This window comes from Stigmatopora argus, chromosome 3, assembly GCF_051989625.1.
Source record: "Stigmatopora argus isolate UIUO_Sarg chromosome 3, RoL_Sarg_1.0, whole genome shotgun sequence".
Lineage (NCBI taxonomy): Eukaryota > Metazoa > Chordata > Actinopteri > Syngnathiformes > Syngnathidae > Stigmatopora > Stigmatopora argus.
Genome location: NC_135389.1, coordinates 17,305,393 through 17,322,710, shown reverse-complemented (window position 1 = coordinate 17,322,710; position 17,318 = coordinate 17,305,393). Strand labels below are relative to the sequence as shown.

Here is a 17,318-nt window from a genome sequence, read left to right as displayed (position 1 = left end):
GAAAATGCAGACCGCCACATATATATATATATATATATATATATATATATATACACATATACATATATATACATATCCATATATATACATATACATATATATACATATATATACATATACATATATATACACACACACACTGATAGGTTTATTAATAGGTATACTTTAATAAAAACAGAGAGACATCGTTGACATATTCCAGCTACGAAACTTGCAAGGAGAATCCACCCTGACTTCGTCCTCGTCCCAGATGATTCTGAAGAAACGGCATCCTCCTCTGTCCATTTAGTCGCGCATAATCAAAACACTTACTGTAAACTGATTCAAACAATTGCATAAGCTAACCGAATAACACCATTAAGGTCAAAAACAACTGCCACAACAATTGCATAACAGGTCGGAAACCAAAAGAACTGCGTAAGAATTTGCACAAGTAAGCGTTTAAGCTGACCTGAGCGAATCGGAAACTAAAACAACTGCGTAAGAATTTGCACAAATAAGCATAATAATTCCATATAAGTTAAAAACCGAGCGACAGTATTTTTAAATAATATGCGAGTATTTTCGGAAGTTGATTCGATTATCGCCATCTGCCGGAATCCAGGTCAATGCAATTTAAGAGTCCTTCGTAGATCTTCATTGCGAACTCAGATCAACAGTCATCGGCCTGGAACATGGTGTCCTGTCCGAGTCAATAGTCCTGAAAACAATTAAATGTCCTCGAAGCCAGCTTTCGTCTGCTTCGTAAGAATGATTTAATAATATGCACATATTCCATATGTGCCCCAATATGCACATATATAATAACATCCCAGAATAACCCCAACACACACACACACAACACACACACAAACACACACACACATACGTGACCAAATACGTATTTTCCACTCTAATTTGGAAATAAATTCTTTAAAAATCAAACAATGTGATTTTCAGTTTTTTTTCTTCCACATTCGGTCTCGTGGTTGAGGTTTACCCATGTTGACAATTACAGGCCTCGCTAATCTTTTCAAGTAGGAGAACTTGCACAATTGGTGGTTGACTAAATACTCGTTTTCCCCACTGTAGTAGTACCACGGTACCTCTGTACGAAATATTGCGTTTAAGAAACGCTCACTGGGAATTTTTTTGCCCAAAGAAGTGAACAGAAAATCCAAGTTACGAAACATCAAACATCCCCACTTTCAACCGGTATTTTAATCGCATAGTCGTCACCATGTCATTTAGTAGTCGTTTTTCCAATGACTTTTTCCGCCAACTGGAATATTTTTGGTTAGGCTCTATTACTTGCATCTTCTCCATTTTATCAATGGACAAAATGAATCCTATCGTTTTATTGTAAGCCTTTTTATTCAATGTTTAAGAACGGCTGTCAGTTTGGTAACCTGCACAGTAGAATTAGCAGCTGTGGAAAATTACCAGAGTTAAAAGTTGTCATGTGCTTGTAATCACATAGGAATTTAATAAAAAAGCATCAACTAATTACCGGCTGTCACTTTGGTTCTTCGTAAATAAAACTCAAGGAAACAATGAGCGTTTGTTTTTGCAAAGAAGAATGCACCTTGTTTGGCTGCATTGTAAGAAACCACTTAATGATGTCTTTGACATTTAGTTTTGTAGCCAGTGACGACCTGTTCCCACAGTTCATTTTGTGAACATTTATTGATTTAGCTTGAACTGTTAGAATTCAAAGTCGTAGAGGCAAATCTTTCATTTTTAAAAGCAGTAGTCTAATCAACTTTTTGTTTCCAATCTACTGCAAAAGACTCCAATTGGTTAAAACTAAATTCAAAGTGTCAAAGGTATCAAGTTATGAAAATGAAAAATGAATTGGTGAAAACAGTCGAAAACAATCAAAACCCGAGTTTTGATTTAGGTCTGTTTTTTCGACAAATTATTTGGTTGCCGAACCCAAAAAGGTTCACTCTGTTTTCTTTCAAAATAATAAGTGCAAAAAACTGCATTTGAAGATTTTGTTTAATTCAAGAAAAAAAGGATAAGACACAACAACTTTATGGCCTAGGCCCTGAATTCAGCGCGGACGAGCATGGGATTGATTCCCGCTCAGTAGCGTTGTGATTGTGAGTACGAAGGATTGTCTGTCTCATTGAGTACCCAAACGACTGACTGGCGACCAGTCTGGGGAGTAGTCCACCTTTCGGCCAAAGTCAGCTGGGATAGGCCGCAGCGCCCCGCGACACAGCCCACGATAAGCGTGAATGAATGATAAAACATTGAAATATGAAGGAAACAGCCCAGAGAGCAATGTTTTGAGCCTCTTTCCACCTCCATGCTTAAGAGTTGCTATAGCGTTTAAATGGAAGTCGTTGTCCTTCGACGTCTTCCAAACACGATGAGTGGTGCTGTTACCAAAGAGGTCCATTTTGGGGTTATTCATTCATGGTTTCATAAGCGGGGGACCATTTGGTGCTCTGGACGAAGCAGGGTGTTAGTTATGGTAACCGTTGTTTCTTTACTCACTGAAGATCATTTACGAAGCCCCCCTCTTTTGCTTAGAGGATTTTTGCGCCATGTACAGATTGCATTGCTCACTCCTCTTATTTCATTACTCAAAAATAGCCACTGGTGATGTCATATTTCTGGCACAAGTCATTTCCCCAAAATTAAAGTCACTGCTTGTCGCCAAAAATGACCCAGCTTATCAGTCGTATTAAGATTTCCCTATTTTTCTTCACCTTTTCGTTGTGGAGTTTCGCTTCTCAACATACATGCTCGCTCAGCTGTAGATCCACCCTGGTTTAGCTTCTCTCAAAAACACCGTCTTGAAAATGGCGTTGACAGTGAATCTGCAACCAAATCCATTTCATCTCCTCCTTCAACCATTGTGGGCTGAGAAAAACGCTATTAAATATACATAAAAATATATTTTCTCGTGCAGCTCACTACTGATGCAATTTGCTAGCTCTGGCTAAACTCTCACTATGCAATCAGAGGGTGTGAAAACACTGACGTTTCTTTGCACATGCTAGAAGGCCATGGTGTCGCCAAAATCGAATTCTGATTGGTTAAAGCAACTGTTTTACCTACACTTAGGTATTTTATCCAACAGGGCCCGCTGTATTGGTTATGAACGCCTGTGGGTATAGATTTCTGACCATCTCAACAAATAATAGCCCAAATGTGATTGGTTAATTGCTTAAATATGAAAACACAATCTGGAAGTAGTTTAACCAGCGGAAAAGCAATGAAAAGAAGTTGATAGACAATTTGCAAGTATTCATCGATATTATATCATTGTCATGTCAACTATGGAGAAGATATGTCTGCCCCCCCTCCAGACCAACAGGGGGCAGAAAAAACCCCCAATCAAACTCACCTCACCACCTGCCTGAGGTCATAGGTCATGAACCAGGATATAAGTTCAGTAGTCCAGCCTTGAAAGAAGACAAAGGAACCAGAAATACCCTTCAGACCCGATCACACGCAACTGATTTTCAACCTAATCCTTTCAACAACAACAGGTAACCCTTTCAACAACCAGTTAACCCTTTCAGCAAAAGGTAATCCATTCAGAAACAGCTAATTCTTTCCTCTCACTGGAAAACTTCAATAAAATTGTAAACTGGAAGGATTTGAGTTGTTCCTGCTGTGAAAAGATCGGGGCCCCTTTTCAAGTTTGGGGCAAAATCTGAAGAAAGTAGAGAAGAACTTGACAGTTGAAAACCACTGACTAGGAGACAATTACTAAGCCAGGTAGCTGGCCCCTATGATCCAATAGGCCTTGTCAACCCTGCCAAACAGAAGGGTGCCATTCTGAAACAGGGAAGCTCTCCAAGAAGCTGGAACCAGCAGAGTTGGAGAGATTCAAAAGACCACGTCCGCTGACGACTGGTGGTGGGTCCAGGGAGACATCAATGCAGCGGACATACGAACAAGAGGAGCAACCCCGGAGGACCTCAGAGAGGGCTCCGCATGGCAAGATGGACTTAAATTCTTAAGGCTGCCCATCGAAGAGTGGCCAAAGAAGTCGGCCAAAGAAGTCGGCCGAAGAAGGCGCTGCCTATGCCAGGGAAGGAGTTCATAAACTCCAAAGAAAATTCTTCGCAGCAGTACAGACAAGATCACAGACGAAGAGAAGTACGAGCGATGCACCATCTGCCGGAAAAAAACCAATCAAACTCACCTCACCTCACTTCCTGCCTGAGGTCGTAGGTCATGAACCAGGATATAAATTCAGTAGTCCAGCCTTGAAAGAAGACAGGCAACAAAGTAACCAGAGATACCCTTCAGACCCGATCACACGCAACTGGTTTTCAACCTAATCCTTTCAACAACAACAGGTAACCCTTTCAACAACCAGCTAACCCTTTCAGCAAAAGCTAAACCGTTCAGAAACAGCTAATTCTTTCCTCTCACTGGAAAACTTCAATAAAATTGTAAACTGGAAGGATTTGAGTTGTTCCTGCTGTGAAAAGATCGGGCCCCTTTTCAAGTTTGGGGCAAAATCTGAAGAAAGTAGAGAAGAACTTGACAATCATTAACATCAGTCTATGATTCAGATATTTTTTAAGGCCACCAGTGAAGGCCTTACTGGCCGGCCCTGACGGAGCACCACTGGGGAAATGAAATCTCCACTTTTGCGCCGTGTTACCCAAAGGGTATCGACAAAAACAAGCCATTGGTAAAACCAAGTTGTTGAAAATGGAAATAAATCCATAAAACACAATCAGTACTTTGTATATATTTTCAGAATTGTTACTGATTTGTCTTTGCACTCCAGTCCAATTTAGACTGGTTCAAAACAGGAGGAACCAGAAGAACAAAACAAATTATCTTTGCAATTATAAAAACCCCAGCTATGACAATGCAATAAACACGGAAAAACAAGCGCATATTGTTAAGTCGTCTAACCTGTCATTTTGCTTGATTAAAAAGAAGAATCCAGAAAGTGGGCTTGGCAGAGTAGGAATGTGAGAAATGACATTGTTCATGATGTCAACTACAGTCCCACAAAATCATCTAATGTCACACAACTCAAACAAAACATGTTTTTCTTTGTAAGAAAGGTACTGCAATTTAGGTAGCTCACCTCACCATTGAGAACACAGAAAAGGCAATTCCTGGAGAAATTACGAGATATTGCCACTCGTTTACAGTTGTGGTCAAAAGTTTACATACACTTATGAAGAACATAATGTCATGGCTCTCTTGAGTTTTTCACTCATTCTACAACTCTGATTTTTCTCTGATAGAGTGATTGGAACGGATACTTCTTTGTCACAAAAAACATTCCTGAAGTTTGGTTCTTTTATGACTTTATTATGGGTGAACAGAAAAAGGGATCAAATCTGCTGGGTCAAAAAATACATACAGCAGCGCTAATATTTGGTAACATGTCCCTTGGCCATTTTCACTTCAATTAGGCGCTTTTGGTAGCCATCCACAAGCTTCTGGCAAGCTTCTGGTTGAATCTTTGACCATTCCTCTTGACAGAATTGGTGCATTTCAGTTAAATTTGATGGCTTTCTGACATGGACTTGTTTCTTCAGCATTGTCCACAAGTTCTCAATGGGGTTTAAGTCAGGACTTTGGGAAAGCCGTTCGAAAACCTTAATTCTAGCCTGATTTAGCCATTCCATTACCACTTTTGATGTGTGTTTGGGGTCATTGTCCTGTTGGAACACCCAACTGTGTCCAAGACCCAATCTTCGGGCTGATGACTTTAGGTTATCTTGAAGAATTTGAAGGTAATCCTTCTTCATTATCCCATTTACTCTCTGTAAAGCACCAGTTCCATTGGCAGGAAAACAGCCCCACAGCATGGTGTACTTGGGCTTAAAGGCCTCACCTTTCTCCTCCAAACATATTGCTGGGCATTGTGGCCAAACAGCTCGATTTTTGTTTCATCTGACCACAAAACGTTCCTCCAGAAGGTCTTATCTTTGTCCATGTGATCAGCAGCAAACTTCAGTCGAGCCTTAAGGAGGTGCTGCTTTTGGAGCGAGGGCTTCCTTCTTGCACGGCAGCCTCTCAGTCCATGGAGATGCAAAACACGCTTGACTGTGGACACTGACACCTGTGTTCCAGCAGCTTCTAATTCTTGGCAGATCTGCTTTTTGGTGATTCTCGGTTGAATCTTCACCCTCCTGACCAATTTTCTCTCATCAGCAGGTGATAGCTTGCGTTTTCTTCCTGATCGTGGCAGTGACAAAACAGTGCCATGCACTTTATACTTACAAACAATTGTTTGCACTGTTGCTCTTGGGACCTGCAGCTGCTTTGAAATGGCTCCAAGTGACTTTCCTGACTTGTTCAAGTCAAGGATTTGCTTTTTCAGATCCATGCTGAGCTCCTTTGACTTTCCCATTGTAGCATTTGTGGGTGTTTGCATCCAATAAGCCCTATTTCAATGGCCTCAGAGAAGTCACCAGCTGTAGTCACTCATAATCACTCACAAAAAGTTAAGAGGCCATGCTATGAAGCTCATTTCACTGACACAACTTTCTAAGTCACCAAAATTGCTAATTCGTGTTGCTGTATATATTTTTTTGACCCAGCAGATTTGATCACTTTTTCTGTTAACCCATAATAAAGTCATAAAAGAACAAAACTTCATGAATGTTTTTTGTGACAAAAAAGTATCTGTTCCAATCACTCTATCAGAGAAAAGTTGTAGCAATAACTGGAAACTCAAGAGAGCCATGACATTATGTTCTTCACAAGTGTATGTAAACTTTTGACCACAACTGTACGTAAATATGCCTCCCCTATTCCTCTAAATAACGCGAGGTAAAAAGAAAATTCGGAATACAGTTCTTATGATCTCGCTTTCCAAAATAAGACAATTTGGTTCTTGGTAGCCCCCATTAGTTCTGTCGTTAATCAATGAGATGACACCAGTGAAAGTTAGATTCCTGGTTAGTAACAAATTGTACAAATTGTTATTGTCATAGATTTTGTGTCCAGACTGTGACCGATACTCACACTTTGTGTCTCATTTCAGTTTCTGCACCGGAGAAGGTGAAACACAGATGACATGAAATGGATACCTTTGCACAGCTAGGCTGTTTGCGTCAGCTTTTACACCCTGGGGATTTTTCTCAGTCAAATCTGAACAATGCTAATTAAGGTTATTACTGTAAATGATAATTAGGGCCTCAATTGATGACACACCTATTGGCAAGAATCTTCTTCTCATAATGACAAACGTACCGCTCTCACATACTCGACATTGTCTTCTAGAACGGTATGTGACTCGTCAGGTTTAATGACCACCTTATTGTTTGCGTGTCACTTTTTGACAGCTCTTTTTCTTTTGGGGGGGGGGCTTCAACAGTAGATTTAATCAACTAAAATCTAAAGTTTTTAAATCCTAAAGTAAACACAGCCATTTGGGTCACTAAAAAGGACAAATTAGATCTAAAATGTCCATTGCCTCTAGTTTTTGGGATCAAGCATTTGGTCGAAATGTGAAAGCGTCACTAAGATTCCATGTAAACGCCAATTACGCAGCCTGAGAGAGCCGTGGTGCCACATTTAGGCAATTGCTACTAAACAGGTATTACAAGTGGTGTGATTGACACGAAGATGACATTGGCACGAAGATGACATCGGCACAACATATAAAAGGAACACATCGGCAACATCCTCAGCATTAAGCATCACAGCTGCAAAGGTAACATCCTTCTCTTAAAACTCACTTTCAAGGGACTTTTTCAGCTTGAGGATGAGATTCTTTATTGCCCGATAGCTAACGTTTTGTGTTTCGCTCTCCTTTCACAGATGGCATTCGGTCTTCGCTCCTTCCTCCTGCTCTGCATGTTCAGCGGACTTCTGACTGGAGTCGTAAGTCCAAATCGAGCCAAACTGACCCTTTCATTGTGGTGTTTGATTTCCTTATTAATGATGTGCCAAAACCGTTTTTGTGCTCCCGATACCGATTCCAACATTGTCAGGCGATGCCAATGACGTACACTGGCACATTTCTGGGGGAAAAAATCTTACACAAATAAAATAAATGAACTCGATGGGGTGACGTTCATCCCTCCCGCTTTAAAACGTCTCCTAAAAATGAAATCATTTACCCAAGCGTACCATATTTGATAGATGAATTTTGTGCCATAAGATATTTTCCCCCCAGATAAAACGGATGTCATAAAAAAAAAGATACACATTTATGACAAATGATATTTTGTGTTCTTTTTGTTTTGAGGGCCAATTAAAGGCTGAAAAATTAAAGCCTTTTAATTTGCAAACAATTATTTAGCGGATTTGGCATTACACTAACCGCAGAAAGATGATTAGACACTATGATGTGGGTTCATTTTTTTTATAGTGGTATGCATCACTGATGGTCATCTTGGGTTAAAAAAAAAAGAAGAGGGGAAAAAACTGTACAGCTTGGACAAGCTGCAATGACTTTTTTAGGCCGTAACCCTCGTCTTCATTTATGTCAACAACTAACAGAGTGCTTTTCTTCACAGTGGTCTGTACCTAAGAAAATAGAAAAAGGTAAGGCGTTGTTGGATTTGTCAGAATTGACAGCAGATTTGTCCAGATTTCCTTTTAACGCCCAGATTTTGATTTTGTCGTAGATAATGACTGTCCCAAAGACTGGACTCGCTTGGACTGTCACTGCTACATCTACCAAACCGAGGAGAGGATGTTTGCTGACGCAGAGGTAAGAAGGAAAGAAAACTCAATGGTTAGCCATAGTGGAAATTTTGGACCCACCGAGTGAAAACTATTCTCTTTTTGCCACAGAGCGTCTGCAATATCCTCGGTGGAAATTTAGTCTCCATCCACACTGACCTGGAAAATGCATTTGTTACCGAACTGTTTAAAGCGGGTGGAGATAGTGGAAGTGGTGTTTGGATTGGACTCCACGACGCCGTCGAGGTAAAAACATTCATCAACATCTTCTGGCACTATTGTAAAAAAAAAAAAAAAAACTGGTGTTCACTATGCCACTTATTCACTTGGAGGACTTTAGCTTTGAAAAACCATCACACGATTCATTGCAGAGTTTGTGAATGAACATTCTTATGCTATTGACAAATGTGGAAAAAAATGATATCTAGAAATGTTAATTCATATATTCAAATATTCTTTCATTTTGACCGGAGCAAATGAATGAACTGAATGTCTAGGACCGTCAACGGCGGCGGTTAACAAGGAACTGGCTGGAAAATTCCCCGAAATGAATAGCAAGTAACCCAAATTTTACTACAAGCGCAAAGCACCTGCAGACAATTTTGCAGCGTAATGGCGATGACGCGGAATCAAGACCGATTGGGTTCTGGCTACTAAGCAGCAGCTGCAAGCCCTTTTGTTCTTCACAATTTTTTTTGTAAATGTCTTCCAGAATGACAATTTCTTATGGACTGATGGCTCAGAATTTGATCTGAGAAATTTTGGCACGCTGGGTGGGGACCCCGACAGTTCCGCATCTGGTTCCTGTGTCGAGCTGCAGTCGGACGGTAAGTCAGTGGTTCCACTTTTCAAAGTTGTTTTGCCATTAAATACACACCTTTTTTACAGATGCAACTTGGGACATTGTCGATTGCACTGGTGAAAGCCCGTACATTTGCATCACCGATGTCTTGACTCACTCACACTAATCGCTCCTCTTCCCAAACTTCCTGGAAGAACAGAAGAGCTCTCAAAGTGTCACTTTTTTGCGGTGGATTTGTACGGCTTGGTTTGCTATCCGCTCTTTTTTTTCTTCTTCCCCAATGCCTAATCATTGGCGACGACAAAATTGTTTTTTCAAAGAGCGTCGCTTTCTTAAATGAAGTAATCTGTCTGCATCAAATTATTGTTTTTGTGTCTTTTTTATCACTCTTATTTTCAAGTCTGAATATTGCAAATGATTACACACTTAAAAGTCTAAAAATTTTCCCCAAAATGGACATAGTGCCCAATCAGTCATTGCGCCTTTTATATGCACTAAATTCACAACTCTGTAGATGTCGCTGTATGACGCTGACAGCTTGACTGTCTGGGTACATTGCTTACTGACGCGCTATATTTCTATAGTGAAAAGGCGGACAGGTGAAAGGGGAATGCACGTGGACATAAGCTTAAAGCAAGACAATATTAGTAGTCCACGATGACGTTTTCCTCTGATACCAGTGACCGAAACGACCGGATAAGAGCCGAAATTTGTCAAACGAGATCGGTTTTACCAAAAAACCTACTGGAAAAAAAATTCCCGGACAAAAGTTGTTATACAGTGTGACAATTTGAAATGATCAAAAAAGTATAAAATATGGGAAAAAACATGTAAGTTGACAGGTAAGCAATCAAATGAGTGAAACGTGTGTAAGAGTGCCAAAATAAGCCATCATGACTAACACCGATTCATAGCTATTGAAATTGTAACCCCCCCCCCCCCCCAAAAAAATAATTTCCGTAAAGATGCTATCGGCTTTCTTAAAAAAAAACAACGATGATGCCGCAAGAGCCAGCACAGCCAAAACATTGATGTGGACAAGTATACTCGTTGTCATGAAACAGGAAATTGAATGGGGCTCTGAGGAAGTCAGCCATTTTAGCGTACAAGTTCAAACCGGAGGCTGAAGCGCTGCAGTGGTGTCTGCTCCAAACAAGGCAGTTTTTCCAACGTGGGGGCTTCCCTGTGGCTTACCGTCTCATGGACATTTTCACAAAAAGTGCGCTACAATGAAGACATAATGGTGTTTCCTCACTCGAGTCGCGCAAAAAGGATCACTGCGTTAATAATCTGCACAGGCTACCACCTAATTCCCATTTTGTTAAAAAATAAATAAAAAAGAGGACCCAATAGGTGTCATCAAGTCTCTTGATTTAAAATACTATATAGAATACCCATGTTTCTTGTGCAAATGCAAATAAGAAGTCCCAACGTCTATTAAAACAAATCTACTCCCATCTTTTTAGTGTCTGCACATGGAGATTCTCGTAGAGAAAAAAAAGGTGCTTCAAGCACCTAAAGAACGAGGAATGTATGTGTAGGGTCTGTGCCACCGATTCAGTGTGCCCACAGTGGGCTGGGATATGCAACTGCGTCCCAAAACACACACCCCCACACACACACACACACCCTCTTGCAGCATGGATTATGCATGATTGTAAATTTTTCGATCAAAAGAAGGAGAGAGTACACCCTGTTTATTAAACGTTCATTGAACTGGAATGAGCAGGTCAAACAAATCCAAATCAAGTCTTGCTAACGTTTCGAACCGCCATTTGTGCTGAGGGGAGACACAGCCGTTCACGTGTTTTGACGGGTAAAACAAAACGACCCTATATCAGCCCCCCACTTAGTACTAGGAGTGTATATTGCCTCATATTTACCGATACGATTGGTATCACCATTCCATTCCACCTAATCTCAATACGACACTTTAAAACGATTGCCATAGTTGTATATCACTTGTGAAGAAATCATCAAAATGAACATAAAATTACATTTATGTTCTTTTCCCCCCCTGAAATCTCATTGAGTACAACAAAACATGCTTTTGTTTGAATAACATTTGGCCTTAACATTTTCTCTTTTTAGTGCAAACCTGCTTAAATGCAGGATTAAAAAAAAACTTCTCAAAGGATGTATAGTACTCCATAACGAAGAGTTGTTCTTTTTTTTTAATGGCAGGTCAGGTATACCAACCACCAGGGGGCCAAAAGACAAGTGAAGTACAGTGGTACCTCGAGATACGATCTTAATCCGTTCCGGAACTGAGCTCGTATGACGAGATTCTCGTAACTCGAGCGGACGTTTCCCATTGAAATGAATGGAAAACAAATTAATTCGTTCCAGCCCTCTGAAAAACGCCAAAAACAGGATATTGGATTGGAAAAAATGTTTTATTTCTTCTAATTCGCCATCTATTAACAAAGTAACACATAACTAGTGGTTTAATAGTAATAAAATGTGTTTAATCTAACTAAAATTGGGCAGATTTCGCCGACGGGAGACAGAGACGTTTGGGGGCGTGGGGGGTTGGGGTTCGTATTTTTTCCACGACAACGCACTCGTAAACGGAACAAACAAATTTAAATTAACTTGGATTAATATATACAGACACTCAAACATACGTTTAATGTAACTTTAGACAAAACTGAATTCTAATTTTGTTGTAATCTTTTGTTACCTTCATTTTCCGGGTTGGCGGTTTGCCACGCCTCCACGCTCACGTTCGCTATCGATGGACTGTTTGCTGTTGTATTGCCTTCAAAATATTCCCAAAATGATGCACACAAATGTCCTCACAATAGGATAACGCACGACCACTTGCCAACGAGAAATAGTCTTTAAAGAACGATCGCGGGAGCTTCTTTCCTTAGAAAGAATAACAGGAAATACAATAGTTGAGCTTACCCACGTATTGATTGTGGGTAATGAAGTTTTATTCTGAGAAAGGTTTCCATTGCCTATGGGTGTTGTGTGCACGAGTATACTTCATTACCCAGAAAGCCCTCTTTTTGCCCGCGCATGCGCGTTGAGCGTTTCCTGGTCTTAGGAGAAACTCGTCTGAATTAATCGTTCCGTGCTCGTAGATATTGTTATACACGAAAGATATGCAAAAAAGACCTGGCTTGGTCGCATCACGAAATTTTGATCGCATGACGGGCGAATTATTCGATCGAAATTTCGATCGCATGACGGGAATTTTGTATGACGAGGTACCACTGTACAATAATCCCTCGACTATCGTGGTTAATGTGGACCAGACATGGCATCGAAAAAACACGAGGTAGGTATTTAAATTTTTTAAATTGGGGAGGGGGGGTGGTCAGGACTTACGACTCCAGTGGACAGCGTGCCAATCCCGCAAAGGAGAAACCAGCCAAGAGCAAAGGCCATCTGTTTTGAGAGCAAAATAGTTCCAATTTCGATCATTACTTTTGGCATACCGGGCCAAAATGGAGTCAAGTGTGAAAATCCACGCTGTGACGAAAGCTTACCTTGATGCTCTAACATGGAGAACCTGACGATTATATATCGGGGGTCTCGGAATGTTCGTAATGTGTAGGGTACGTCAGTGCCACGAGAGGAAAAAAATGAACCTTTAACTCATTCAGTGCTGCTAGTTTTAGTTTTTATTCCATGTGTATTGAGAGGGGTGACTAATTTGTAGCCTAGGGGCTAATTGTGGCCCACCGGTCAATACGTGGCCTCATTTGACATCTACAATGAGTATTGACCGCATGTCTTTTGGTAATAAAAATTTCGATAACTCTACTTATGGAAAGCTTCTACATACAAAATAGTTAGGTTGTGAAAAGCTTTGATGGGAGCCATTTTGTGCCTTTATAAGCAAAATGCTTCCTAGATAAAAGTAGTCAGGCTTTACTCAATTTGGCTCACTAAAAAGGATAAATGAGGTCAAAAGTGTCAATCAGCTTTTGTTTTGGACATGAAGTAGTAATTGACTCAAATGTTAAAGCCACAACGTCCTTTTTGGGTGATTTTGTCGAGCCAGTGGACAAAAGCAGCAATGTTTTGCCTAACAGAAGACATTAAAATATCTTGAATAATTTAACCATCATTTAGCCGTAAAATCTTTGATTTCCCGATCCATGTCACCACAGCAAGTACGGTGTAGCCATTTTTCTCTGAAGCGGATATATTTTCCTAAAGTTTAAAACGAAACGACCAATGAAATTAAATGGAGCCCTTGAAAATGTATGGTTACGTTTGGTTACAAATTTGGCAGAATTGTTCATTTTTGCTGCTTTTGGGAATGTTTTGAGTGATTTGAACTTGAAGTGTAGGACAAATCCGTATGTTTTGACCACTCGAAAAGCATGGTGTTCTTTGTTTTGTTTTTTTTTGCTTTAAATTGAGTGTAAAAAAAAAGGAAGAAAACAAAATAAAATCCAAGAGCGCACTGGAAACTAGGCGTGCGGGCTGACAAACACAAGCACACTAATTATCAGAGACAAGACAATTGAACCGGATTGGTTACATACCGAGAAAATGAGCATAATTCTTCTTCTCAAAGTCTTTTTCACCGCAAAACTTTGCACTCCGCAACTTGAGCCGACGTTGTGGAGGATTCACGAAGATAGGTGTGTCGTCGACGATCGCGTAAAATTCCCCCGCATGTCATTAGATGACTTCAATTGTTGTGTCTTTCTGGCTTTATTTACCACGGCGACCCGGTGGACAAGTGGTAAGCGCGTCGGCCACGCAGTTCTGAGATGGAGGTTTCAATCCCAGGTGTGTTTCAACCTAGTGTGGAGTTTGTATATTTTCCCCTGGCTTGCGTGGCTTTCCTCCGGGTACTCCGCTTTCCCGCCTCATCCCAAAAACATGAATGCTTGGCTAATTGTAGGCTAAATTGTCCTTAGCGGATGAAAAAAATAAGTGAATAATAATACGTACATATATTTCTATCTTTTACTTTGTAATGGGAAAATCTAATTGCATGAATGAAAGTTAAACTAAAATGATTGATTTTTAACTCACTGGCAACAATTGATGGTGATGGATTGGGCATCTATCAACGTCAATGGCATTGAAACATTGCCATTCACAGCGACTTCTCCGGTTTTATCAAATTCAGGTGCCTTCCTGTTGATGCTCGGACATTTACTGGTCATTTCAACCACTAGTATTCCAAATGGATTGGACCTGCACCTTCGTTATCAAGTTACCAAAAAATTGCTTGGTTAGACTAATAAGAGTAAATGTTATTCGTTACATCCCACCCCCGATGTCGCGTAGGAATGTTGTTTATCTCAGTTTGGTTATGACGTAGGAAGTAGGAACATAAAATCTGCTCTCAGGCTTACTCACCTAACTTGATTACATACTTTTTGCGATCACAATTCCAATTTGCCCTGCAGTAACATAACATTGACAGACAAGTCAGTTTAGAAATCAACAACGTCCGATGATTTAGTTATAGTATGATACATTTGCCAACTTGACCCCCTCCCAAAAAAAACGCACATATTTTAAGGTCAAATGAAAGAATGGACTCTTTATTGAATGCCACGCCCCCGGCACGAACAGGTCAATCCATTCTAAAGTGACAGTCAAAATTGACTGTCAATCATCGATAATAAGTAGGCGTTGTGAAAGGAGAAAACAAGAGAGGCTGCGAATTTCTTAAAAGCAAAGACACCACAAATTAGTGATATTAGGGTTCCATTTACATCGGGCACGGGTCTGGAACAGCAGAACTTGAGCCATGGCACAAATCCATGACGCAAACATATTGATTCGTGTCCGTGGAGCAGTCTACGTCCCCCCACTCTCCAGCTGTAAGAACCCAGTATTTAGGAATGACGCTATCATTTTAAGCCATTCTACCCTTTTGATGCCCGAATTTACATGAAACGTACTTGGGGGGAATACAAAAGTACATCAAAGTAGTAAGTCATTTCAAACTAAAATACAGGAACTGTCATTAGGTGTTAGAGATGTTTGATTTTTTTTTTTTAGGGGGGAGCGTTTTTGTTTCGCAACTTGAATTTCTTTCGTATCCTGACACCAAAGTTTCCCATGGAGGCGTTTCCTAACCGGAATATTTGCTATGCGGTGACGTAAGTAGAGGTAGCATGTCTATTTGGTAAATGTCCATTCTGGCATCAAAGGGTTCATCAGAGATTTTACTCACTCATCATGTCCATTTGCACGCAGGGCCCGCTTTCATCAGGCTCAGACACTCCAAAGTTTCGGAAATCTGTAAACGAACCGTCCGTCCAGATGAAGTCTTTGTTCTGAAAAAAAGAGGTTGCATTGGAAAGATTCAAATCAACTCTCGCTAATGTTTGGAGCCGCGCTGACATTTAGGCGAAGGGTCAAACAAAACAACAAATGAGGCTAAATTACATAGTTCCCGTCTTCGAGTTGCGACCGAGTTCTGGCCCGACACGAGCAAAATTTAGCTGGGAGACGGAGATTGATTGATTCATCGATTGGCAAATGAATGGTCGTCTATTTTCAGAGCCATGTAAGGTTTAGAGACGTTCAAAATACTACAAATCCGCTTAATAACAACTTTCATTCATTTTCTCTTCCGCTTATCCTCACAAGAGTCGCGGGGGTGATGGCGCCAATCCCAACTAACTATGGGTATTGGCTTCTTCTTTTTCCATTTTAAATGACCTTTTTAAAAAATAACGAGAAAAGATGGGAAACTCGCCTGGTGCCCAAAGTCAGCTGGGATAGGCTCTAGCACCCGCCGCGACTCTTGTGAGGGTAAGCGGTTCAGAAAATGAATGAATGAATGTTAATTAGAAAGAAATGGCAAATAAAAGCATGAACAAAAGTTCAGACGACAACCTCTGACTTCAAAATAAAGCCATTTTTTTCCCAAATAGTCATCTCACCTGAATTGCATCATGGAGTCCGATCCAGCCCGTCGAAGCCCAGCCGGCTCGAAGAATTTCTTGAACCACGATATTTGCCACCATGCTGGGGATGGATGCCAGATTTCCATCCTCGTTGATGCAGTCCAGCTGATTGAAAACAAAGGTGAGGGGGAAAAATGTTTTGAGGGAGACTAAAAAGTTGAATCAACAACAAAAATATTCCCGCCTTCACATCTAGCATACCTCTGCATCGATGAAGTTAGCCGGGGTTGACTTGAATTTGTAACATTGACAGTCCAACTGAGTCCAGCCTGAGGGGCATCGGATTTCTACAAAATAAACATGTGGATAAAATCGGGTGTCAGCGTCAACAACATTCTGACATTTTTCATTTGAAAAATTATCATTTGGTTACAGCTACCAACTTTTCCAGTGATTCAAAGGGAAGGGACACTGAAGAAAAAAAAAAGGCAATTGAATTAATCGATCAGCAGAACAAATGAAGATAGCGACGACGTATCAGAGATTTTGACTTACGACTCCAGGCAACAGTCCGCTGATCGCCAATATCAGGAAAAGAGAGGAAAGAGCAAATGCCATCTGTGTGATGACATACAAATATGTTAGCTTCTGTGTTTCGGATCTTGCCAAATGAAGATGGAGTTAATGTCCGATGCAATTGAATAGAAGAAGTCGAACAAGACGATACCTTTGCTGTCACGTTGCTCGACACCGACGACAAAGCCAATGCCGATTTCCTTTATAGGTAGGGTTGGCCGCTTTTGGAATGTTGAATATGTCAGATCACACCAAAGTCACGTGACGCATCAGCTCAAGTCTCGTAACAAGGAAATGACTTGAAGTGGATTCTGCAACCCCCCAAAATTAAGAAATCAATATCTAAGAAAAATCTCCCCATACGTTGACGTGACATTTTTGGACATGTAGTGTGGCAGACGAGCCTCCGAGTGGGATTATTTTCACATATGTGGACGGCAAATCTTTGGTAGTGATTATAATTAGTCTTTGACAAACAGGTTTTT

General features: G+C 40.6%; 2 protein-coding genes across 2 annotated transcripts; one reads left to right on the top strand and one right to left on the bottom strand.

Moving 5' to 3' along the window:
* The first annotated feature begins 7,569 nt into the window (after positions 1-7,569).
* LOC144071968 (snaclec botrocetin subunit beta-like) lies at positions 7,570-9,778 on the top strand. Its single transcript, XM_077597506.1, has 7 exons — positions 7,570-7,639; positions 7,747-7,809; positions 8,448-8,475; positions 8,559-8,644; positions 8,728-8,862; positions 9,329-9,443; positions 9,505-9,778. The coding sequence occupies exons 2-7, from the start codon at positions 7,747-7,749 to the stop codon at positions 9,582-9,584; spliced, it is 507 nt and encodes a 168-aa protein (XP_077453632.1). The 5' UTR covers positions 7,570-7,639; the 3' UTR covers positions 9,585-9,778.
* Positions 9,779-14,911: 5,133 nt separating this feature from the next.
* Positions 14,912-17,022, bottom strand: LOC144071590 (ladderlectin-like). The gene is made up of 7 exons (XM_077596822.1): positions 16,985-17,022; positions 16,813-16,875; positions 16,701-16,728; positions 16,519-16,604; positions 16,294-16,422; positions 15,579-15,681; positions 14,912-15,220 (listed from the first exon to the last, which is right to left on the bottom strand). The coding sequence occupies exons 2-7, from the start codon at positions 16,873-16,875 to the stop codon at positions 15,111-15,113; spliced, it is 519 nt and encodes a 172-aa protein (XP_077452948.1). The 5' UTR covers positions 16,985-17,022; the 3' UTR covers positions 14,912-15,110.
* Positions 17,023-17,318: the final 296 nt, after the last annotated feature.

Bases quoted from the DNA above. Each gene is read 5' to 3' on its own strand.
- LOC144071968 (XM_077597506.1), top strand. From the start codon at position 7,747: ATGGCATTCGGTCTTCGCTCCTTCCTCCTGCTCTGCATGTTCAGCGGA. The intron at 7,810-8,447 runs GTAAGTCCAAAT...TTTTCTTCACAG, and splicing joins GCGGACTTCTGACTGGAGTC to TGGTCTGTACCTAAGAAAAT. The intron at 8,863-9,328 runs GTAAAAACATTC...AATGTCTTCCAG, and splicing joins GACTCCACGACGCCGTCGAG to AATGACAATTTCTTATGGAC.
- LOC144071590 (XM_077596822.1), bottom strand. From the start codon at position 16,875: ATGGCATTTGCTCTTTCCTCTCTTTTCCTGATATTGGCGATCAGCGGA. The intron at 16,729-16,812 runs GTAAGTCAAAAT...TTTTTTCTTCAG, and splicing joins GCGGACTGTTGCCTGGAGTC to TGTCCCTTCCCTTTGAATCA. The intron at 16,423-16,518 runs GTATGCTAGATG...GTTTTCAATCAG, and splicing joins CTAACTTCATCGATGCAGAG to CTGGACTGCATCAACGAGGA.